The sequence below is a fragment of the Podarcis liolepis genome (genome assembly GCF_965112155.1).
Source record: "Podarcis liolepis genome assembly, chromosome: 9".
Lineage (NCBI taxonomy): Eukaryota > Metazoa > Chordata > Lepidosauria > Squamata > Lacertidae > Podarcis > Podarcis liolepis.
The window spans coordinates 44,203,694-44,229,729 of record NC_139564.1 but is presented as its reverse complement, the minus strand read 5'-3'; the positions used below and the strand labels follow the sequence as shown (position 1 = coordinate 44,229,729).

Here is a 26,036-nt window from a genome sequence, read left to right as displayed (position 1 = left end):
CATCCCCGTGGACACGTTCTCTGCATTGTTGTAGGCAAATTCTGCCAACGCCAGCTTCTCCACCCAATCATTCTCTCTGTCATTAACATAACACCTCAAATATTGTTGGAGAACCCCATTTGCTCTTTCCGCCTGCCCGTTGGTTTCTGGATGACGGGCCGTTGAAAAATTAACCTCTACATGCAGTAAGCTCATGAGCTTCCTCCAGAACCTGGAAGTAAATTGTTTCCCTCGGTCTGAAACCACCCTCAAGGGGGCGCCATGCAACCGAAACACATTCTCTACAAACAATTTGGCTGTTTCTTCTGCTGTGACCGCATGTGAGCAGGCTATAAAGTGGGCCATTTTAGTTAACAGGTCTACTACAACCATGATGGCTGTTTTCCCTCTAGACCTTGGCAGATCAGTCATGAAATCTATTGCCACTGCTTCCCACGGTCTTTCAGGTGTGGGCAGTGGTTCTAATAAACCAGCCGGCGCCCGCCTCTCCCCCTTGGCTCTTTGGCATTGTTCACACCCTCTCACATACTCCCGCACATCTTCCCTGACCTTGGGCCACCAAAATTCCCTGGTAACCAGCCACATGGTCTTGTGTTGCCCAAAATGCCCTGCTGTGGGGCTATCGTGCAGCTGCTTGAGTACCTTCTCCCTCAATTCCCCTTCAGGTATATATAACGCTCCCTTATAATACAATGCCCCGTTTCTCTCCTCAAAACCACCGGATTTGTCTTCCTCCCTCCTGAGATCCCTGAGTTTGTCCTGGGCGTATGCATCCTGCACCGTACCCTCTACCAATTCCCTTTGCCCCACCAAAGTCGCCCCACACACCCAGCGGTCCTCTGGAATGATATGGGTTTCTTCGGGTGCTCCCTCCCCCTCAAATATTCAGGTTTGCGTGAGAGAGCGTCCGCCCTAACATTCTCTGGGCCTGGCACGTAACAAATCTCAAAGTTAAATTTGGAGAACTCCTGGGCCCATCTCAACTGCCTTTGGTTGAGCACTCGCGCAGTTCTCCAATACTCTAGATTTTTATGGTCCGTGCACACTTGCACCTTATGTTGTGCACCAACTAGCAGATGCCTCCATCTCCGGAACGCCTCATGAATAGCAAGAAGTTCTCGGTCGTACACCGTGTAGTTCCTCTCGGATTTGTTCAGCTTTCGCGAAAAGAAGGCACACGGTCGCCACTCTGACTCCTCCTTCCCCGGCTGCAGAAGAAGCACCGCCCCTATGGCTCTGTCAGATGCGTCTGTTTCAACCCTTAGCTTCTTTCGTAAATCCACATGCAGAAGTTGTTCTTCAGAGGCGAAGGCCCTTTTCAGCTCTTCAAACGCTCGCTCCGCCTCCGCCGTCCATACAAACTTCTTTTTACTGCTGAGACAGTCAGTGATGGGCGCCGTCAGATGGGCGAAGTTGCGGATGAACTTACGATAAAAGTTTCCAAACCCTAGGAACCTCTGCACATCCTTCTTGGTTTTGGGTGTTTTCCATTCCAGCACTGCCTGTACCTTGCCGGGATCCATGGCCAATCCCTTGTCTGACAGGCGGTACCCCAGGAATTCCACCTCCTTGGTATGGAACCGACACTTCTCCAGTTTGACCCACAGCCTGTTGGCTTGCAGTCTGCTCAACACTTCTCTGACGTCTCTCACATGTTGCTCCTCATTCTCCGAATACACCAACACATCATCTAGGAAAGCAACGCAATTCTTGTAGAGCAAAGGGCCCAGTACGTGGTTCATAAAAGATTGAAAACACGCTGAGCCTGCTTGTAATCCAAATGGCATAACGAGGTATTCAAATGCCCCCAAAGGGGTAAACATGGTGGTTTTCCATTCATCCCCTTTCCTTATGCGTATCAGGTTGTACGCCCCCCTTAGATCCAGCTTTGTAAAAATCTTTCCCTTCCTCACCCTGGTCAAAATATCATCAATTCTGGGCATAGGGAAAGCCACCGGTTCAGTCACTGCATTTAACCTCCTAAAATCGCATACAAGTCTCGGCTTGTCCGCGTTTTTTTTGTCCACAAAGAACACTGGGCTACCCCCTGCTGCTTTGGACTCTCTGATGAAGCCTCTCTTCAGGTTCTTGTCAATAAACCCTCGCAACTCCTGCATTTCTCTGTCTGACATGGCATACAACTTGCCCACGGGAAGCTGTGCTCCAGGGAGTAAATTGATCTGGCAATCAAAGGGTCTATGAGGTGGTAGTTGGTCAGCTTCCTTCTCGCTGAACACGTCGCTGAGATCTGCATACTGTGGTGGTACCTTCACCTTCTCCATTACTTCAGTCCCTGCTAGGGTGGCTTGGGCCCCTGCTGAACCCTTTTCCCCTTTGCAGTGTTCTAAGCAATGTGCTGAACCAAAGGACACCACTCTTTGATGCCAGCCAACCAGCGGATCATGTAGAGCTAGCCAGCTCATTCCCAAAATAATGGGAGCGCCTCCCAGGGTGGCCACATTAAACGCTATCAGTTCTGTGTGCCTTGCCACCCTCATTATCATTGGGACAGTCTGCAAGCTGACTCCTCCTCCCAACAACTCCCTGCCATCAATCGTGGTCACCTGCAGGGGGTTGCTTAAAGGGATAGTCTGTATCTGGTGTTCAGCAGCAAACTCCTTGCTCATAAAATTGCAGGAGCTGCCTGAGTCCAATAGCGCCTTTATTTTTAGGGGGTGCCCATTTTGCAGCTCTAGCGACACTTCAATCACTAGAGCAGGTCGAGGAGCTTCTGGCACGGGCACTTTCACTGCTCTTTGGCCTGGCTGCAGTGCCCCGATTGTGGCAACCAGGCGTTGGCTTTTACCTGCTCCGTTCCCCCCTGTTCTCCCCCCTCAACAGCTCCCACCATCCCTTGCCATTCCTTCCTCTGGGGGCAGACTCTGGCAAAGTGGCCTGGCTGTTGGCAGAGATAGCATTTCCGGGGGCCCTTTCCCTCCTTCTTAGCCCCCTCGCTGGTTTTTGAAAATGCGCGCGCGCGCGCTGTTCCGATTTCCATCGGCTCTGCCGGCGGGAAAGCTGGCTCAGGAATGTCTGGAATGCGGAACTCCTTCCAACGTTCCCCTCTCCCTTCCCGCCTCTCCAAGGCTCTTGCCTCCTGCCGCGCTCCTATGGTCAGCGCAGATTTGGTCAGCTGATCCATAGACTCCGCCCTGGGGCTCCGTGACAGCTCGTCTTTCACCGCCGAAGAAAGACCTTCTTCAAATAGCATTTGAATGGGTGCCGCCGATAAATCCCAACTCAGTCTGTGAATCAGCATGGTAAACTCAGTCCAGTACTCACGGACAGATCGACTTCCCTGCTTACAAGCCATTAGCTGTCTGCGCACCGCCCCTTCCTCAATATCGCTGGAAAACATGATATCCATTGCACGAAAGAACTTCCTCGTGTCCTTTAGTATGTCATTGTGCGTTGCCATTAGGGGTCGAACCCAGTCTCTCGCCCCTTTCTCAAGATGCCCAATTACGAAAGCAACTCGCGATTCCTCATCAGGGAACTCATCGAACTGCACATTAATGGCATATTGCATCTCTGTCCTAAAGGCATGGTAATCCTTGGGGTCCCCCCCAAATTTTTGCACCAATCCTGGTACCTTTCTGGGGAATTGAGTGGCTCTCCCCTTCTTGTCTGCATCCTGAGCCCTTCTCTCCTCCAGCCTCGCCGTCTGCAGCGCCAGTTGGACCTCCAACGCTCGGTATCTATCTTCCAAGCTTGGACCAGCTCCAGCCCCCGCTCCTCCGGTTCCGGTTGGTTCGCTCATGATGCTTTCTCTTGCACAGGCAGCGTACAGAGACTGTCGGACTGCTGTTAGGGATTGATTAGCTGCTTGTGCGTAAAAACGTGCTCCCTCAGAGTTTGTGCGACCCCACAAACCTCCGTGTGTGACGGAGCTCCTCAGACATGTCTGCTCTAGTCACTAGTAGAGTCCGACAGTGGCTGTCTGCGGAAGCGTTTCCAGCAAAGGAGCTCCTTAACGGAAACGCGTCTCCTGGACTCACGGCGTGACAGTTTCCGGCGAGGTGTGGGTCTCCCTATGGGAGACTCAGATACCTCCCCACTGTTCTCGCTGGAAGCTTCCCTGAGCCCTCCCTCCTGCTCGCATTCCCTCAGAGACCCACTCCTCCCCCTGCTGGTCCCTGCTTCAGCTGTTGAGTCTCTTTCTTCCTCCCTGAGTCCCTCCACCACCTGATGCTCCGATGGCAGTTCCCTGACACTTACTTTGGGGGTTCAGCATATCATTGAGTTTCACTGTAAACCTGATAATTATGTAGAGTTTTGTTTGGTTTTTTCAGTTCCAAGAGATTGCGGTATAGTATTGGCCAGTACAAAAGCACATGAGGTTTTGCAGCAATACGCATCTTACAAATGAAGCTAATTTTTAAAATGAAATGAAGGACGTGTTCAAATCAAGAGTTAAACTGGTATAAGAATCAGAGGCATGGTATGAACTTGAAGCAGATGCACAGCTAAGTCAGGTGAAGGAAAAGAAATGAGTATTGGGGGTCCAGAAATTAAGGAAGGGTTTCACTCATTTGAATATACTACGGTTGCTTCTGGTTATCTCAAATACTCTGGTGGGTTGAATAACGATCTGAAGCAACACTGGCTACCTAGCAGTACACATATACATACATCAAAGACAGCATAGATCTTTGACCTAGTGATGGACAATGAAACATTGAACATATGTTACCAGTCATTGGTCCATCATGCCAGCTTTGTCCTACTTGATAGGCAATAGCTTTTTAGCCTTTCAGGCAAGAGACTTACTCAACCAACCTGCCTGAGATCCTTTATCTGAAGATGTTGGGAGCTCAACTCATGCCAGTAAACTTGTAAAGTCAGCACCCCACCACTGAGCTATGCACGAAGGGTTCCGGTAGCTCAGTGAAAAAGTTATAACTTTGGCCTCAGCTTTCAGGCCAGATTATTGTCATGAAGTTGGCTGCCTATGCTCTGATCCCTTGAGATTTCCATTCTCTAAGCTCCCATTGTTTTAAACATCTGCTGTGAGGATAACGGATCAAGCTTATATAATAGAAAAATGCAAAAAGGTTATTCCAAACTGGAATGCAAATATCACATACACCAGCTGTAAATCTCAACCCCATGCATAAAGTATTAATGACTAGCCTTATGAAATCCCGTTTGAATACATTATATGTATGTTTCTCTCTCTCTCTCTCTCTCTCTATATATATATATATATATTATTGAACCCTAGGAGAGTATTCAAATCATTCTATAAAAAAATATTTTCCTGACCCAAAACATGATATATAGCTCACAACTAGAGTTACAGGCTTATTCAGCAGTACATAGCTTATAGCAGCAAATGACACATAGAGGTATTCTGTAGAAGTGTCAAAAATAAAATTAACAGCTCTAGGATAATTTGTAACAATTTGGTGGGAGGAACACTAATATTTATCTCTGAATAATAGTAACATTCATTTGTTTAATTTTAAAAAAGAAAAGATATACATTTAGGAAAGAAATAATAGGCCTATTATTTAATAGATTCCTAATGCAGCCTTGTGGAACAGGATTAGTCATTTGTCAAAAGAAACTATTGTCAGTTTTTTAAAAACATATTCCAATTTAAATACCACAGATAACATAAAATCCCTTTAATCTTCTTGAAATTTATGCAATGGGAAAAGACTCAGTGAAAGGAAATATTAACTATAGGGGTTACATTATATAGAGAATGCTTTGTTTCTTCATTGGCTTAATGAGGATTCCCTTAAATGTCACTGTCACTTATCCACAGATGGTTTGCTCAGATCAGTTAAAAGGCTTTACCTCAAATGCCTGAAAGGTTAATCCGACATTGTAGTTCTCTGACACTGTTATTTTCCACACACATTCCTTCATTGGTCTGTAGTCATCAGGATAATTAGGAGACTGGATCTGGCCTTCATTCTTGTGTATTTCACCTCCACAAATTGCTGAAGAATACATAAGAATCAGGCTGAGCACATTTTCAAATTTTTCATTATTAATACTGAAAAAAACAAACCTACATTTCATTGTTTAGCAATGCCTGGAAGAGGTACAATAATATAAATTAAAACCAAAGGGTCTAAGCAAATAAACCGATAACAAGAAGAGATAATGCCACAGCAAAAACTGATTTTGGGGGGTAAATAAGTAAGCTTTTGTAATTTAAAAAACACACACATACACACACAGCAATGTCCATAGCAATAACAGTATCAAAGTCTGTTCAAGCCAATTAACCTCCTATTAAGACCTTACAAATAGCAGGGGAGAGATGGCAAGCAAAATGTGAGGGAGATAGTGAAAGATACAGGAAATTGAATGCAGATTTCCAAAAAATAGCAAGGAGAGACAAGAGGGCCTACTTAAACAAGCAATGCAAAGAAATAGAGGAAAACAACAGAATGGGAAAAACCAGAGATCTGTTCAAGAAAAATGGAGATATGAAAGGAACATTTCGTACAAAGATTACCATAATAAAGGACAAAAGTGGAAAGGACCTAACAGAAGCAGAAGACATCAAGAAGAGGTGGCAAGAATACACAGAGGAATTATACCAGAAAGATATGGATGTCTCGTACACCCCAGGTAGTGTGGTTGCTGACCTTGAGCCAGACAACCTGGAGAGTGAAGTCAAATGGGCCTTAGAAAGCACTGCAAATAACAAGGCCAGTGGAAGTGATGGTATTCCAGCTGAACTATTTAAAATTTTAAAAGATGATGCTGTTAAGGTGCTACACTCAATATGCCTTGAATAAGAATTCAGCCTTGTAAGAATTCAGCATTAAATTGTTGGCCTTTATCCAGCCCATCCAGGGCCTGTACACCCTTGGCTAATGTCTTCTAAAAGTTGCATAGTTATTTTTCTCATTGACATCTGATGGGAGGGTGTTCTACAGAGCGGGTGGGACTACTGAGAAGGCCCTCTGCCTGGTTCTCTGTAGCCTCACAATGAGGGAACCACTAGAAAGCCCTTGGAGCTGGACCACAGCATCTGGGCTGAATGATGGAGTGGAGATGCTCCTTCAGGTACAAATTTGTTGTATTTCTTTTATGTCTGCCCTGATCTGTCTCTGCTGTTTTACTTTGTATTGTAATTTTACCGTTGTTACACACAGTGTGTATAAACTTCAGGCTGGATTGCAGCCATAGGACATGACCCAGCAGCTTCAATGTCTGAACCAAAACCCCACTGATGCCGGGACTTCCTTTTGTCATCTATGAGAGGGAAATGCTTGGCACCCACAATGGGAAATATCTGTGCTTTGCATGGAACATTCCCTTCTCAGAGGAAAGGAAGTCTCTTAGCATGCAGAACTTGGTCAGCTGCCACAGTTTATATGTTGATTAAGAATTGAAAAATGTCATTACTACTGTTCAGAACAAGCCCAGCCTTCTGAGAGGTTTGGGCACATAAAGAACATTAAAATAAATTAGAGTTTTGCAAGAGAACAATCATATTATCCAACTAGATAAGAAGCACCTGACAGTACTTCAGGATCAGAATTTGGGAATCCTAGACCGCTATGGCTAAAGAAAAAGAATATTGAGGTTCTCGCCTTTCCTTAAAGATTATGTACATACATTAGAGAACTACACCAATATGAAATGATTGAGTAGATCTTAAGCATTCATTATTCATTGTATGCTGCACAAAAGCATGCTTAACTCTCCTGCATTTTTCTCTCCTGGAGGTAGAAAAACGGTTGCAGCAGGGGTGTTGCTAGGTTACAAGTCCCATATCTTTTTGTGAGAGTCGTAAATGTTTTTGGGTGATGATTCCGGGGGAAATGGAACTGGGTGACTGGATAGAATATTCTTTTGGGTAAACAAATTAACAAATCGTTTAATATGGCTTTACCTAGAATTGATTTCAGAGTATTGAATGAGTATTAATGAAGGGAAATTGAATTTCTTTGGAGAAAAGTATGTTTAGAAATTAGGAGTAAATTAATAGAAGAGGAACTAATTTGAGGGGTGATCTGGGGTGGCATGTAAACCAATTGAATAATTTATCTGGGGTGATTTGGAAATTAGTTGACTTGCCTTCTGTGACCTATAAATTCCATTTGAAACTATACATAGACATAAACATATGCAGTTTCTATGCAGGCTGGTGCCCCAAATATCTTAGGTTCCTAGCCAATATCCCAAAATTCCAGAAGGACAATTAGAGCAGAAAAGCAGTTAAGAAGGGCAAGGATTCAGCAGGACCCACCCACTGTCATTCCTCTGCTCAAACTCACAGCTTCTCAAAGTAGCTTTTGGTAAAAAAATGATGATGATGATGATGATTTAAAAACCTGTTGCAGGAAGATACATGCAGCCAATTTAAACACTGATTTGATCAAGTTTAAATTATTACAACACTTTGAAGCTCATATAGTTTCAAAGAAATAAACTTTAGTCAACTTGATTACAAGAGTGACTCACCTTCGTAAGTGGCTGAAAAACCTTTTCCTACCCAGGTACTGCTGCCACGGAACTCTATCCACATTCTGCTGTCACTGGAGGTGAGGACATCTGGGAGCTTGTCACCGCAGAATCTGCCTAAAAGAACAATAAGAAAACACATTTTAAGGTCTCCCTCTCAAGGCCAAATCCTGCAATTTAACGTAATTAATGTCAGGGCCAAGCTAACTTGATGAAGGCAGATTCCTTGGACAGACATTCTGCCCCAATTATGTGTAAAGTACAATTGGAGTTGGGGTACAATTTAAAACCCTGACTGTTGCTTCCCCTCCTCCCCACAACCTCTCCCCACCTGTTTCACCCCAGTTTGTTTCTAGTATCATAGCCCAAATGCGGGGAAAGGGAGTGGGGGGCAGAGGAGCCGTGCACGTGGGGAAGAAGTCACAGCACAGAAGGTGGAGTACCACCACTGATTGATTAATTGTATTTCTATGCCACTTTTCAATCAAATGATCTCAAAGCTGCTTACAAACAATAAATAACAATAATAAAACGTTAATAGAACACCGCAAATACAGCATAAATCACCTAAAATAATAAACAGATCACCAATAAAACAATTACAGTCTACAAAACTCTGCCAACAAAACAGCAACTGAAAAATAAAAAAACCTCAGAATTACAGCAAAAGTCATATTATACGATTAACAAATCAATACAGCCTTTATAATCCATAAAACAATATTAACAGCATGTACAAAATAGCAACTAAAGAAAATAAACTAAGCACTGTTAAGCTCTCACACACATTTTCATTGCCCCTAGGACTCATAATCTTTCATTCAGTTCATTAAAAAACACATAATGCCCTTTGCTAAGCCAGCTCAGCCTGTGTGGCTGATGAGCAGGGTAAAATTATTTAATTAAATAAATAAACAAACACGGGGTGGGGGGTGGTGCACATGCGTTATGTATAGTTTGGCTTTCTGGTTTCAGTAACGGTTGTGCCAGGGTTAGCCCTTTTGATGCACAGATAGGATTTACAGTCTAAATAATAGACATATTATGCTCATTAAGTATTAACAAAAAGTTCCCCTTATTTTTGAAAGTCTTCTGTAAACTGGAACACTAGCTAGAAAACAGTAGCAATATCAAACATGAATTCCAGTCTACAACGTGCTTTGAGAATGCAATTGTTATTTGGGTTTGGTACAGAAGCTCTTTCCTTACTAGGAAGATTTTTTTTATTTAAGTCTACTATGTTAGTCACCTTTTCCTTCCTTTTAAAAAATATTCTGCTTCTTCCTTCTTCCTTTCCTGATACTTTAGTCCTTCCTCCAGCTTCTACTCGTCTTACTCCTCTTTTTAATCTTTGTAGTGACAGCAGAGAAAACTCCTTATTATATGGGCACACAGATCACACCCTACTATGGATGTGGAAACTCCTGAATAATGTCGAGCGTGCGTGTGTTACCATGGATCATGGGGTGTCAGATATCCTAAGGCAATAACTGATTTCTTAAATGTCCTGTGGGAATTCTAAAATTTATGTATTTAAATCTTTTGTAACCACTTACTGTCACAAATGACCTCGAAGCAGTTTACGCATATCAATCAAAACAGTAAGAACAAAATCAGGGCAAAGCAGAAAGTCCAGAAGAGACATCTGAAAATATTGACATTACATCTTTGTGAAGTAGAAATAATGCAGGTGAATAAGCAGGTGGGAGAGCAGCACCTATTACATATACAGTGGTACCTCAGGTTAAGTACTTAATTCGTTCCGGAGGTCCGTACTTAACCTGAAACTGTTCTTAACCTGAAGCACCACTTTAGCTAATGGGGCCTCCTGCTGCCGCCGTGCTGCCGGAGCCCGATTTCTGTTCTCATCCTGAAGCAAAGTTCTTAACCTGAAGCACTATTTCTAGGTTAGCAGAGTCTGTAACCTGAAGCGTATGTAACCTGAGGTACCACTGTATTATCACCCAGATCTGCTTAAACTTAAAGCTTTCCACTAGGAAATTAAACCTTGCAACTATTTATAAGTGACTTCTGGCTGCAAGAAGCGAACAATCAAAACACAGCAGGGGCATCTGTGTTGCCTGATGATGAAGGAGTTTCAAAAGCTGGTTGTTCACCACGCATGCTTAGACAGTGCTCTTCCACTCTGGATTTTTCACTGTTCACTGTTTCACATTTTACTGAACTGCCTGCTGACGTGCATGTTTACTGGGTGTACCCAAAGTGCACCCTGTAACGTGCAAGAGAGATACAACCCTTTCTTCTACCTCAAACTCACCAGCATATACACATGACAAGCCGATGGAACCAATTATACAGGGCTCCCTAGAGCAGGTAATAATTGAGGGGGAATGTTATGTTTCTCTCACACTTTGCAACGACGAAAGGCGCACAGCTCTCTCATGGCTTGTGCTGCAAATATCATATGATGATACTCCCAACTAATAAGCTAATTCCAGATCATTTTTTTTATTTAGCTACTGTTTCTATGTCCCAGTTATTCAGAATTGATCACAACAGAGGTTTCATACCAAGCAGAGGTGATTTTTTCCAGTAGCCATCTCTTACTTCAATATAGTCATACCAGCAGAGGCTGCTCTTATAGAGGTCCATTGTAGTGAAGTTTAAAACAATCTGAAAAGTGCAAAAGAGAGAAGTACAGTATGTCACACATGTGGTTTGGTTTCTGCTCTGAACCAGAATTAAGATATTCCTATGCTGACCATAAATGTCAGAAATATTAACATCTGAATAGTGTCACTATTTCCTCTGATTTTCTATGTAACTAACATAACTCTCTATCTAATAAGCATTTAAGGGCTTAGCTCCTTAGGGCCTAGATTCTGAAACTGTGGGGAGGACACTCTGTCCTGACTTGGAATAGCAAACACAAATATTTAGAGAGGGAGTGCCTTCCTTGCCCCATCAAGCAAGAGCTCACTATCCACTAACAGAGAATTTTTAGTGATCCAGATTAATTTCCAAGGGTTCCCTGTGTAAATGATTTATTGGGGTGACAATAGCCAGAGCAGTCCTCTCATAATGTCAGTGTTGGGTTGGTGCCTGAATCAACAAATCCTTGCCTGCATCAGCATGCTAAATGAAACTGTGCTCAATGATGCAGATAGGGTTGGGGCTCAGGGTTCAAATCCAGCCCCTACCCAGCCCAAAGCCTCCCCAAATGATCAGCAGGGAGAGGAAGGAAGTTGGTGATGGGGCACCTGGGCCAATTGAGGCTCTTCCTGGTTACCGCAGCAATCTTCCTTCATATTTTAAAAACATTTTATAGTCAGGGGGCAACCAGACAGCCATGTGCAGGATTTCAGGTGCTTGTTTTATTGTTTAAGAACAACTTGTTTAAGAACAACTACCAGACTTTTAGAAGACATCTGAAGGCAGCCCTCTTTAGGGAAGCTTTTAATGTTTTAACAGACCACTGTATTTTAATACTTTGTTGGAAGCCACCCAGAGTGGCTGGGGAAACCCAGCCAGATGGGCGGGGTATAAATAATAAATTGTTATTGTTATTGTTATTGTCATTGTTATTATTTTGACATTTAAATATAAATTATCCTTTTCAGCAATGAAACTGTGCTTATCTCCCTGCAAATGCATTTAGATTCAGGGCTACAGAAACAGTCGCTTTTATTCCTGTAATCATGATGGCAATATGATTTAAAGGAGCTTTAAATGTGAAACTGTCTATGCCTAGAGTGAACGAGGGGACGCGGGTGGCGCTGTGGCTATATCCTCAGCGCCTAGGACTTGCCGATCGCATGGTCGGCAGTTCGAATCCCCGCGGTGGGGTGAGCTCCCGTCTGCGGTCCCAGCTCCTGCCCACCTAGCAGTTCGAAAGCACCCCTAAAAGTGCAAGTAGATAAATAGGTACCGCTTTCTAGCGGGAAGGTAAACGGCATTTCCGTGTGCTGCGCTGGTGCCGGCTCGCCAGAGCAGCTTCGTCATGCTGGCCACATGACCCAGAAGTGTCTCCGGACAGCGCTGGCCCCCGGCCTCTTAAGTGAGATGGGCGCACAACCCTAGAGTCAGACACGACTGGCCCGTACAGGCAGGGGTATCTTTACCTTTACCTAGAGTGAACAGTTTTTGTGTGTGTTCATTTGCCATAGCATATAAATAATGTAGACACATTTGTAAAAGGATGGGAGTGGTGGTAGCAGGCAGGGGTGTGGGACTCAAAAGAAAAGCTAATTGTGTGTCCACAACTGAAATTATAGTACGTGGCTATCTGAAATCCACTTCTCCTGGTAAGTTCATTGAGTCCAGGGCCTACAACAGAGGTTGCTTGTGGGCACAAATGTGGCCACAGAGACCTTTGCTAGCAACCTGGGGGTCCCCCTGCCCCTCCTCCCACTGAAATTAGATTTGAAAGAAACATAGACCAGGTCATGGTGTGGGGACAGTTTCTCCAGTTTGTAAATCTGCCCTCGGGTTCAAAAAGGTTGGTGAGCCCTAGTCTAAAATTTCCTTATTGTTCCACTTACTGTGCTCAAGAATCTCTATAAGCTCACCTGTGCAACCTATAATTAATTTATTGAAGGAGCCGACACGATGACAGTAAATTTATAATGAGGATCCTGAATTTTAAAACTTTTGCTAAACATTGGAATACAAGCTTTAAACATGACTGTGTGCCAGATTTGTGAAGGTTGAGAGAACTATAGATATCATGTGGATCTATTCCACCTCCAATTATAGCGGCTAGAGAGGTGCAGAATATACCATCTCATTAGTTACAATCTGACCCATGGGCTTAAACTTAAACTTTATGGAGCATTTGAAATTAGAGGAGAAGCCTTTGTTATGGAAGAAATAGAGTCAGATGGAGTATGTGATCTGAAATGCAGGATATAGCAGTCTGCGAGACAGCCTTATCCTGCACTGTCCTGTCCCTACAGTGACATCTCTGCAGAGGAAGGAACTGTTAATTTCTTGACTAAGACGACCCTCCCCCCCCCCCCGCGTGCAGTAATGAGAAGCTGGATCTTTCATCTTGTTAGTCATGATGAACATAACAGATTGCATCCATTAATAACACATATTTTTAGACAGTGACACCAGAACTGCTAAAATAGCAGTTGGCACAAGAACATTTCACTTTACCACAGAATTCACATACTATGTACTCATTTATAGAGGTACATCCCTACTATGTCCTGACAGCATATGCCGGGACACTTCAATAGGCAGACGTAACAGCAGCTGCTACTTACTTACCACCTTTAACCAATGGGGGGAAAAATGAATTTACATTGAGCATCTGGTGTAAGAATTACACAGCAATCAGCACAGAAGACAACCTTTGAAATGCCTTGTGCGGTAAAAAGAAGAAGAAGCTATTTTGCATATGTTCAAATTTTGATAAATAATATGTCAATGATTGGCAAATATGTTTTGTGATGCCAGATGAACTGAATGTAATGAATCCAATCTGAATCATTTCAAACAGGTGGGGGAGCCTTGAAACATTAGGAAGCAATAGAAGCTTCCCATTACAAATTAGAAGAGAATTTTAAATAGCAAACACTTCTGAAAACACATGACATTAACCGAACGAATGATTCAGGAACTGCTGCTTCAACTGACCACAGCCTAAAGCAGCACGGTCAAATAAGCTTTGCCAGTAGTTTGGCTAGAGCAGTTTTGCTTTAACACTGGACAGATCAGATTTTGAACATTTGCTGTAAAAGAGCCATTTGCTACTGTGCAGTAAATCCAATTTCATACTGCAACTGTATACTCTCCTTCGGCAGCTACTTTGCCAGCTGTATGTGTTTTCTGTATCTGTGTGAGAATCTACCCTTTCCTCAAGTTGTAACAAGGAAATATAACACTGCTATGTGGACAAGGAGCCTAAAATATCATTAACTGATTTCTGACTGCACTTCAGATATACACACAGAACTCAATTAAGTAGCATTGTATCGAACTTTTGCAAACATTTTAATTTTAGACTGGAAACCCTTGCAACAATGGAAGTAAGCTTATATACATTCGAAATGGTCACAAAATATGTATCATGGGTTTGTAACAGTTACCTAAACAAAACTGTAGGGAAGAAAAGTTCCACTGAGAGCCAGTTACTACATTATTGCTCTCTTGCTGAGGGAGTTTGAGGGAATCAAGTTCCCTGCTTCATTCAGCTTCTCTGCAATATCCTCATCCTCCTTTTAACATTCCCTTGACTCCCTTGTCATCCAAGGGATGACAAGACAAGTTTCCTGCTACAGAGAAGTTTCTGTTGGTCATGTTTTTAGCAATGTGTTCCTCAAGCCCAACAGTTTAGGTGCCTGCGGCTACAACTGTGTCAGTGGGCATCTTTTCCTAATCTCCCCCCCCCCAATTTTGTTCATGTGTAGACCATTGATATTCATGTGCTTTACTCCCAAGACCTTTTCTCTAGGCCTAGAATCCAAATGTTGAAGGTAATAAGTGGGCTGCGATCCAATTCAGCCCATTTATTAAGCTGAAATAAGTAGGATTTAAGTAGTCAGCTGTGAGCAGAATTGTCAGCCTCTGCCACAATCCAACAGGGAGTTAAGCATGTTCAGGCCCATTGGAATCAATAGATTTTAGCATGCTAAGCATTTTGTTGGGCTGTGTCATCACTTTCACTAAAAACTGATATATTTGGGAAATGTTAGTTTAATCCTCTCGTGAACATAAAGCTGTAGAAATTCTGAGTCATACTTATTTTTATTGTAAGCAGGAAATATGCAATGATGGCTTATGTGCCAGGCTTCAGTCTTTGAGTGTAGAACTAATTATTTCAGAACCTATATTCTGGCGTTCCTAAATCAGCAATACTGACTTCGCTTCCTTTAAATGCAAGCACCAATACATAGTAGCCTAAATTACTTCAACTGAAGGAAACGCATTATAGCGTTCATATTTGTTATATTTCAAGACTGATTTCAAACTACAGCAAGCCCATAACTAATGCAAGGCTTACATTCCAGGGATCACACCTAAAGTCAAAATTGCATACAGTATTGTCAAAAAACACTGGGTGCAATGGTGAGTAGGATAGTCTTATTTCCTGGACACCCATCCCCTTTCCACCCCCACCCCCTTAAAAAATAAATGTGCAGCACGTAAAGCTGAATGCGTATAAGTTAAATGCGTGTAAGTTGCAAGCTTATTGTACTATGCCGCTCTGAGATTGTAAAAGTCAGACAAGTTCACTGAAGCACTATTTGTGACATTTATGACATAAGGCAAGCTGGCAAAGTATTGTGGTCACTCCAAAGAGAGAAATAAATGAAGTTGTAGTATAATGGGCACAATATACTGAAATCTTCAGTTACAAATGTTCTATTTTTCTTATGGCAAAATTACATTAATTGTGGTCTACGAAAAACCATTTAACTTCAATTTTGCAACTCAGCAGACACAGAAGAAGAACTGGAGACAAGGCAGATCAACAGTTCAAGAGGACAGGATGGCTGCAAGTCTCCAGAGATAAACAATCAATGAACATTTGTCAGCACAACTGAGAAATTAATGGTAACGTAAGCAAATTCAATAGTAGCACTGCTGTCTCACGCAGAATAATGAATCACACATTTTCACTGTTGGAACAGGAAAGCCCACAATACATTATGGAAAGGGAAAATGAAACATAATATACATTCAGAACCATTTTAACAAAACTGTACTTAGAAAAACTGAGAAAATTTAAAGTAAAGCAAATTATTTATATAAAAATGACAGTGAAGACAGCTATGCCAATTTGCAATTACTATACTTTCAAAGAGAAGTACACAACCTTCGAAAAATTTACTCGCAGTGTTTTGCACCTCCATGAGAGCTCGGATCTCAATATTTGAAAGCTGTGGATAGTGCAGAACACATAATATTCGTTTTATGGTTTAGTAGTGTTAAGCATGTCATACAGTCATGCTTTTCAAAGGCTGCTGGACATTTTGTTGGCTGTTTTGCATCTTTAGGACCAACAACGTATTTTTTAAAAAAATAAAAGAGTTTTGTGATTAATAAGAAATATCCTAAAAGCAAACATACCATATGCAGGCAGGCTATTTTATTCTGTTTAACAAATTACAGAATATACTGTATATTGATGACTTCAAGAGTGGTTTGCTGCAATGCAACTCTATGTGGGGCTTCCGTTGCACTTGCAAAGCTGCACTTAGTGCAGGATGCTGCAGCATAGTTGATGACAGACACACTACCCTGCCAGCATACACTTCAGCTCAGAGATCTGCACTGGCTGCTGATTTCTTATCAGGCCTTGGGACCAGTTTACTTGCAGGATTGCCTTATGACCCTGCTCCATGCCCTCAAGTACTTTTTTTACTTGTCCTTGAACAGAAATAAATCCTTGCGCTTGCCTGGACACAGTGCACATGTGAGCGAAACCTCTGGCTTTTCCTGGTAAAATGTAGCCTAATATACAAAGGTAAGAACTGCATCCATTGCTCCATGCTCTTTTGCCTCTAGCCCCAGTGGCAGAACGAGCCGATTGGGTGCCTGGGGCGGAGTGGGTCCCTGTGCCCTGGGGTGGGGCGGGCAGGGGCAGGACGCTCTGTGAGACCTCTGAGGAGTCTACCTCTCTCCTCCCACTCAGCTGCCCTACAGCTGAGGGGGAGGCAGTGGGTGGACTGTTTGGGCAGTGTGGAGCCTGCAGGTGCCCAAGCCACCATGTCACTCCCAGGAGAGATGTGTGACTCGGGCGTGCTGCAGGCCCTAATACAGTGAGTGCCGCCTGGCATTTTGTCACCCCCTCAGTGGTGACACCTGGGGCACACCACCCCCACCGCACCCCCTTCCTCCACCCCTGTCTAGCCCTACCCACTGCCGTCATGCACTCTCTCCACCACCACCACAGGATAACTGTGAGGGAGTGCAGCTCTCAATCTGAAAAAGATTCCCTGCCCCTGTTAGGCTGAATAGAAGGAACAGCCAGAATATGTTCATGTTTATCTCTCATCCCATGAGATGTTAAAACCGCCACCCCCGGAACCAATTTGGATGGGCTTTCCCAGTATGAAAGCCCAGAAGATTAGGACCAGGCACTCAGATGGGGCTTCAGACAAAAATGGATCTGAACTGCTAACTAAAGCCAAAGTTGAATAAATTCACTACTGTACAGTTCAAAGGCTTTGTCTCATTAACCACTCTTAAAACCACACACTCATTAAAGCGGAGTTTTAAACCAAAGCATTTTCACTTTGTGGTTATATCTGTGTAGGACTGGGCTGAGTTGGGCTGCGAGATTTGCAGCATTTTCGTTGCCTTTAGCTTCATGGTTTTATCTTTTATTTTTAAATTGTTTTCATCCTTCTTCATGGAAAGCTGCCCAGAGAGCAACATGTTATGGGCTATTAGACAAATGTCATGAATGAGTGAATAAATAAATAAATATGAAGCTTAAAAATAAAATTAAAACCCCCACAAGATCAGGAGAAACATGAACAAACAACAACAAAAATGTTTGGTTTGAACAAAGCGCCAACCCTTGGGAATAATTGCAAAGTACCTTCTCTCCAGGCGTCACTGAAATTCTCCATATGCAGTGTGTATACGAAGGGTAGCCATTTGGAAACCCAGGAGAGGAGAAGTTGCCTGTAGACTCTTGCAGTGTTTCTCCACACGCTGAAAGAAATTAGATATTATAGCAGCTGAGGGTTGCCTGACAAAGTGCAAAGAAATTGTGTTTCTTCTTTACTGTGAATAATTAACAGCAGAGGCGGGAGATGCTTTATACAAAGCAACATTTTTGAAACAATCCGACAAGGACATTTTGTCCTGTCCAAAACATTATTTCCATGTCCTTCCCCCTTACTTTAAATCAAAATTAAAAAATTACAGCATGCCTTTAAATGTCACTGCTGACCAGCAGGCAAGTAAATAGTAAAAACAACCTTATGTTTCCACACAACAGAAAAATAAGTGGAACAATTGTCATGATGCTGAACACTAACCAGAATTGTTCATGTATTTTATATCTTAGATAAGGATATATTCATATTAAACTAGAAATTATTTTTAAAAGATGTGCATAAATTTCTTGTAACAATACTGATAATAAAGCATAGCAAATATAACAACCAATGACATTTATTTTATTGCTATACCTTATTCTTTTACTCTATTTCCTACTTAGCTGTCTATCATACTGTTTCAGGGCAGAATGGGGTTCTGACTAATTTTTCCCTTCCCAGTGAATTTCAGTAGAAACTGAAGTATTTATCTGCCATTAAAGTTCATTCACTTTTCACTCCAGCTTATCTGCCATTTATCCTTATAACTTTAAATCAGCTACTTGTTTCTCCTGTTGATTTGGTAGCATGGGCTGAAGGACAGCTCTTTGAAGCTCGTTACCTTGCCATTAGTAAGAGTAAGATCAGATTTTCCTAAAATACTGTCACATCCATTTTGAAGACATTAAAATGCCATCTGCTACTCATTGAGGACTACAAGCATAATCATTTATCCATATTTTGTTGTATGATGTAGCAATCTGTGATGGCTGAATTGGTGGTGGTAACAACAACAACATTTGTACACTACCTAGTGTCCCACATTGTACATCTGGTACACTGCTTAGAACGTACTGTATTTTTCCGTGTATAACACACCCCCGTGTATAAGATGCCCACTATTTTGGGGGACTCGGAATTAAGAAAATAGGGGGAGATTGCCCAGGGTTGTTGAGCTTTTTTGGAGGGGGGGAAATCACTCACACGTCTGGCTAACACTGCCAATATCACATGTAGCAGAAGCCAAAAATCGTCTGCCCAATTGCCGCAACAACAGCCAGTCAACCACAGCCCTCGCTGCAGCCACCAATCACCCGAAAAAACACAGAGGACAATCTCCTACTTGAAGCTGCAACCAATCACCCGTCCCCACTCAGAACTACCCATGTATAAGACGACCCCAATTTTTTAGATCTCCCTTAAAAGCACACATCATAAATTCAGGGTTCTGCACTGGAAAAATCTCTGACTAATGCAAGAAGACTTAACAAAACTGTGAGTTTAGACCTGCAGACGAGAAAAAGCTGGGTACAAAGTTGCTACTGTTTGGTGTAAAGTTATTCAATTTCCCCTGTAATGTCACCTCAGGACAATTCTGACCATAAAAAACCAAGATGTAATGTTTGCTGAAGATGCCAAAATGGACTTTGAAGTTATGAAAAATTCTAAGACCTCTGTCTGGTATATTAAAATTAAATCTGACCACAAAAGGGCTGGGTATCTGTGTGAATAAACCTCCTCACCCCACCTCCTGGTAAGATATGTGTTTACTCAGCCTCGTTTTTTGAACTATGCTCGCAGTATATCTGACTGGTAAACTAATGGTTGTCTTTGTTTATGAGGACTGTAGATACCTCTATTCATTCAAGAATGTTCTATAAGATCAGTCAGATGATTTCAAAATTAGATGGTTGCTGGCTAATGTAGACAACTCCATTCCTATAGATAGCTTTATATGCACTAAGAGCAAAAAAGTTACAGGCTACTTTTTTGACCCAAAGCATAGTTGACTGTCAAGGGGATTTTTTAAAAAATCTAAATGATTTGGGGAACTTAACTATTTCAAATTCTGACAACTTGCATATCTGATGTTTAACTTACTCTTGGATTGCCTCATTTGGTTTTGTGAGTTATGCTGTAATCGCCATTGGCTACAAACAGAAATCTGTCTGTCTGAACATCAGATCAACAGTAAATGACAGTGTAAGAGCTGCCAGCTGGCAAGATTACAAGTGTAATCAAAAGTCAAATTAAATATAAATGATTTGCAGAATCTTTAAACATATGGGAGGGGGGAAACCCACAAGATTTTGTATAAAGACAGACAATAATGTTCAATAATGCTAAATCTTATTTAAGGTTGAATGAGGCAGTACATGAAAACACGGGACTTAAAGTATATGTTGAGGAATAAAGACAAGCCCTGGCTTAGCCTAAACCCTTTTCCTCTCTGTCTCTCCACAAAGCACACACCACGTGACATCTAATCAAAGTATAGCTACATATTAAGTAATGTATTCAGTACCACATCAAATGACCACACCAGTTTATTTTTAACACCACAATTGTTGGTAACTCCACTAAACTGTAGAGATTAATATATTGGGGGAGGAATTCCGTGTAGCACTATTAAGATTGTTCCATCAGCAAAAGCACTTATGCTTCCCAGAGGGAACAATCTCTCTCCTCTGCCCCCACAGGGAACAGATCTGGGGTTCTCCTAGCCCCCCAGAGCTGATGGAGCACAGGAAGGGAAAGAAAAGTTTCAGGGCCTGATATTTTCTGTCAAAGCACTGGGAAGCTTCCCAACCCAGGCGTGCATTAACATATGGAAATATTTTTCTTATAGGCTTTACTAGCTATCCCTTTGCCTGCATTTCCTTCATTTCTTTAGCTTAAAGCCATGTCAAAAAAGGGGGGCATTCACCCCAGTTATTCCAAGTGTCCAGTGCAAGTGTCCTATTGGCATTAATTGGATTAATTCAAGAAGACCTGCACCACCCCACAAGCCCTGCCATTTGTAGCTAACTGATCTAAAACATAGCTTGCTCAGAAAAGACCATGATGCCATTTGTCACAAATTAAATGCTACCCTTGACAAATTTCATATTCTGCTTTTGGTTAGGCAACACTTTGGTTGTCCTAACTGAAAGGTGAAATTCATTACAGTGGGTCTGTAGTTCCTAATGTTATTAGTTAAAATTCCAACACATGAGAATTCGAAGGATTTCAGTTCATTTGGTACTGCCAAAATTTGCAACGTACACATTATTTGTAAGCTTATAAAATGGCTTGCTGTTAACAAACTTTAATTATATGTTACAACCTGTTAATAATGGGTTTCATTATGCTGAAGTTAGTCCTTAGAAAACGTGAATAAGGCACTGTAGCCCCTCTGCTATTTTTTAATTTACATTTCTTTTTAAATATAGTGAAGGGGGTTACAGTGCCTTATTCACAATTCCAAAGGACTAACTTCAGCATTTTTCACACCACAAACACCTATTACTTACTTACTTACTTACTTACACACACACACACACACACACACACACAGAGAGAGAGAGAGAGAGAGAGAGAGAGAGATTAAGAAACTTTATGAAGTTTAACACAGCTTTATATTGCCTGTATTGCCTGGTTAGATGCCAGTTCTTCTACCATGAGTTGTTTCTTTGGCATGCTTATATCACACATATGCCTTGTGAATTGTTTATAATAATTATCAGAACTACTGAGTGGTGCAAAAAAAAATGCTCCTGAAGGGAAAAAAGATACTGTATTTTTCGCTTTTTAAGACACACCAGACCATAAGACACACCTAGTTTTTGGAGGAGGAAAACAAGAAAAAAATATTCTGAATCTCAGAAGCCAGAACAACAAGAGGGATCGCTGCACAGTGAAAGCAGCGATCCCTTTTGCTGTTCTGGCTTCTGGGATAGCTGCGCAGCCTGCATTCGCCCCATAAGACGCACACAGATTTCCCCTTACTTTTTAGGAGGGAAAAAGTGAGTCTTATAGAGCAAAAAATACAGTACATAGCTGAAGCTGGGGGATGCTTATCTTCTTCCTTCCCTCTCTAATTGGTTCCTCTGAAACAGACAAGAACTAGCAGGTGTGAGAGATTAGCATCACACAAGCATCACACATGCTCTGTGTTGCAGAGGCAAGGGCTGTGGGCAGGAAAGAGACGTTACACATGGACAAGGGTGAATGGTGACCAATCACATTTTTAGGAGGGGAGATTGTGAGAAGATGCTGTTAAGGCTTCATGGAACTAGGACAGGCATAGGCAAACTCGGCCCTCCAGATGTTTTGGGACTACAACTCCCATCATCCCTAGCTAACAGGACCCGTGGGCAGGGATGATGGGAGTTGTAGTCCCAAAACATCTGGAAGGCCGAGTTTGCCTATGCTTGATCTAGGAGCTAGTTAACTGATCTGCAAGAGGGGGAGAGTGGCCAAAGAAATAAAGTTTCAGACCAAGTGACCAAGGTACTACCAAGACTCTCTGCAGCAAGAGGTCCAGACCAAGCATGATGGTTATTGTATAAAGAATTCCTGCACAAAGAGCTGTTCGGTGCAATTGTTTTGCAGGGCATCTGGATTCCGCTGCTGAGATATGTTAAACAAACCCATCATTCATCTAAACATAGCTCCAGGCTTAAAGTACAATATCTTAAATAAGAACTGAGAGAATGAATCATGTTTTCCCCCACTTCCTTATCCAGCAAGTGAACAGCTACAGTAGGCAAGCACAGAAATGCCATATGAGTCAGTAAATTCAGATTCAGGCCATTCATACCTTAGTGCCTAATGTCCCAGAGCTACCACACTTTAAAATGCTTACTATCTCAGCTTTCAAATATGCCTTAACTGCCTGAATGAAAACCGATTAGAAACAGATTATTCAAAACCATCCGTTAGCGCTCATGAATTCTGCAGGAAAGCATGCTTTATTGGGCATATGTTTTATGGTGTGGTACCTGGACATCTGTACAGCTTTCTTGCTTGTGCAATATCTCCTTTACTTAATCTCGTGCGCTGACCAATGGCTGGTCGGATTCCATTATCATCACGGGAAGGAAGGATGGTGTCCAGAAACATGCCCCTAAAAAAATTCAAAAAAAACAAGAAACCCGATCAGGTTTCATATCAAACTAAGCTATCAGAATCTAACTTTTGTTTATGTTCTTGGCCAAATTAGATCTTTAAAAATATAATAAATAAATAGCAGCCATAATGGAAAACTCGAGAGTGGCTTGTTTGATTAAATTGGTTTGTTGTTGACAACCATGCAACAACAGTTTGGTAAACTGTTCTGCTCAAGTCCCTGTTCCTTAGCAAACTGTCAACAATTCCGAACATCAATTGCTCTCGTGCAATGAAATTAAATTAATATCAAGAGCAACATATCCCACACTAAACTGTTAGTTTTTATATAATTAGTACATGGAAATCTGCTTCAAATGCTGCTTTTGCTTTTTAGGAACCATAATCATTTTCTTGTTCCCAATCATTTCCACAACTGCTTGAATATATGCAAGGTAGATTATGCTTACAGACTGCTTTGATCAGGTGCTGCTCACCATGCTAGCATACTTTATTCTAAGCATTTATTTGTCAATGCAATCTTTTAAAAGGGTCATAGGTCTATCAGAAAACTCTTACTTTTATAATCATAGTCAACGGTACATGCAATCTTTTGAACTGTAGTGGAATTTATTATGGGGGGAAATCAATACATAAAAAGCCTGCCTGTCTATTGGGGGGGCACATTCAAAAGACATGCATAAAACAACAAAGTCAGATTGATTCATCCTGTTACCAAGCACCATGAGTGCTTTCTGAAGGTTTCATTTTCCATCACAGTAATCTAAAAATGATCAAATTAGTGTCACTCACAATTAAGAAAAGATCTAATCTCCACGAGTAACAGAATTTCTAATATATAATGGCTGGGAACATTCCACATTGTTCCTGTTACTGGCAAATTGTTTTATATAGCAGCCTGGAATAACCTTTTTTCACCTTGGCACCTTTAGACCTTGTGTTCTGAGAAGCCTTATTCTATTTTGCTCCCTCCTAGTGACAAAATAGGACTTGTTCCTGTTGAAGGTAATGGCTATGATCTAGCAGCCTAGCACAGGAAGTTCCCCATTGTCTACTATGAACAAGCAAACTCTGAGAGCAAGGGAGCAGTTTTCTTTTTTTCTTTTTCTTTTAAAGTGGGGATTACTGTAAGACAAGTGTAAGAAAAGTCTATCAATGATCATTATGAGAACATACTTATAAAATAATCAGACATATCTAAGAGAACCATTTTCACAACTATTAGCTTGAGGAGCTACAACATGATAAACCTCTTTGGTCAATTGCCTGAATCAAAACTACATCTATAAAATATATACACAAAGAAGAATGGAATTAAAAGTCAAAAGGTATAACCTGAGACTCCAACCTTGAGAAGGTGTTCCTGGCATAGTGCATAATGCTATCAAAATCATATGGCTCCCCCAGAGAATTCACTTCTCCAGGCTCCATCTTCAAAAAGTTGTACTCCTGACCTATAATTCATAAGCAAGATCTCATGTAAGCCTTTCCTAAAAAGAAAGAGAAAAACAGAAGAAAACAGAAGTCCCAGCCCTTCTACTTACATACAGTACTGCTGTGCATTCACCTCTGACAATGAATGAGTGAATATATCCACTTTGGAGATATTTAGACCTCCTCAGAATTCGAGACAACCCAAAGTGGTCTGAGATAGAATGGGCTGATCTTGAGACTTTGGAACCACCTCAGGACTTTTGTAGGATGTTTTATTTTTCTGGCCCAGTACAATGCATTTTAGTATCTCCTGAAGCACATCCAGCCTCTCTATAACTGGACACATTAGGCAGAGAGAAAGGGAGGCAGGAAAGGAGGGGCAAATTAATTTTTACCCTCCTTGGGCTGGGTGTTCATCAGTATGCGGATGATACCCAGCTGTACCTCTCTTTTAAATCAGAACCAGTGAAGGCGGTGAAGGTCCTGCATGAGTGTCTGGAGGCGGTTGGAGGATGGATGGCGGCTAACAGATTGAGGTTGAATCCTGACAAGACAGAAGTACTGTTTTGGGGGGACAGGAGGCGGGCAGGTGTGGAGGATTCCCTGGTCCTGAATGGGGTAACTGTGCCCCTGAAGGACCAGGTGCGCAGCCTGGGAGTCATTTTGGACTCACAGCTGTCCATGGAGGCACAGGTCAAATCTGTATCCAGGGCAGCTGTTTACCAGCTCCATCTGGTACGTAGGCTGAGACCCTATCTGCCTGCGGACTGTCTCACCAGAGTGGTGCATGCTCTGGTTATCTCCCGCTTGGACTACTGCAATGCACTCTACGTGGGGCTACCTTTGAAGGTGACTTGGAAACTACAACTAATCCAGAATGCGGCAGCTAGACTGGTGACTGGGGGCGGCCGCCGAGACCATATAACACCGGTCTTGAAAGACCTACATTGGCTCCCAGTAGGTTTCCGAGCACAATTCAAAGTGTTGGTGCTGACCTTTAAAGCCCTAAACGGCCTCGGTCCAGTATACCTGAAGGAGCGTCTCCACCCCCATCATTCTGCCCGGACGCTGAGGTCCAGCGCCGAGGGCATTCTGGCGGTTCCCTCATTGCGAGAAGCAAAGCTACAGGGAACCAGGCAGAGGGCCTTCTCAGTAGTGGCGCCCGCCCTGTGGAACGCCCTTCCAGCAGATGTCAAAGCGATAAACAACTACCTGACATTCAGAAGACATCTTAAGGCAGCCCTGTTCAGGGAAGTTTTTAACGTGTGATATTTTACTGTATTTTTGGTTTTTATGGACGCCGCCCAGAGTGGCTGGGGAGGCCCAGCCAGATGGGCGGGGTATAAATAATAAATTATTATTATTATTATTATTATTATTATTATTATTATTATTATTATTATTATCCTAACTTTTCTTCTATCCATTTGTTCGGAGCACTGAATGGTGTTTCTGGGCAACCTTGACCAATTACTGCCACAACATTGGGATCCAAAGGTGAGTTGTCACATCTTACAACTATTGCAGAGTACTGGT

General features: G+C 42.3%; 1 protein-coding gene across 5 annotated transcripts in view; it reads right to left on the bottom strand.

The window, feature by feature from the left end:
• Positions 1-26,036, bottom strand: part of TLL1 (tolloid like 1) — a 128,110-nt gene that overhangs the window by 25,046 nt on the left and 77,028 nt on the right. For 4 of the 5 annotated variants that reach the window (XM_083520255.1, XM_083520259.1, XM_083520256.1 and 1 more), the window contains 6 exons: positions 24,415-24,520; positions 22,940-23,064; positions 17,954-18,069; positions 10,968-11,070; positions 8,437-8,553; positions 5,806-5,951 (listed from right to left, as the gene is read on the bottom strand). In XM_083520255.1, the coding sequence (XP_083376381.1) occupies positions 5,806-5,951; positions 8,437-8,553; positions 10,968-11,070; positions 17,954-18,069; positions 22,940-23,064; positions 24,415-24,520 (713 nt within the window). Of the gene's footprint in view, positions 1-5,805; positions 5,952-8,436; positions 8,554-10,967; positions 11,071-17,953; positions 18,070-22,939; positions 23,065-24,401; positions 24,521-26,036 lie in introns of all 5 variants that reach the window. The other variant, XM_083520258.1, reaches the window with a different exon arrangement.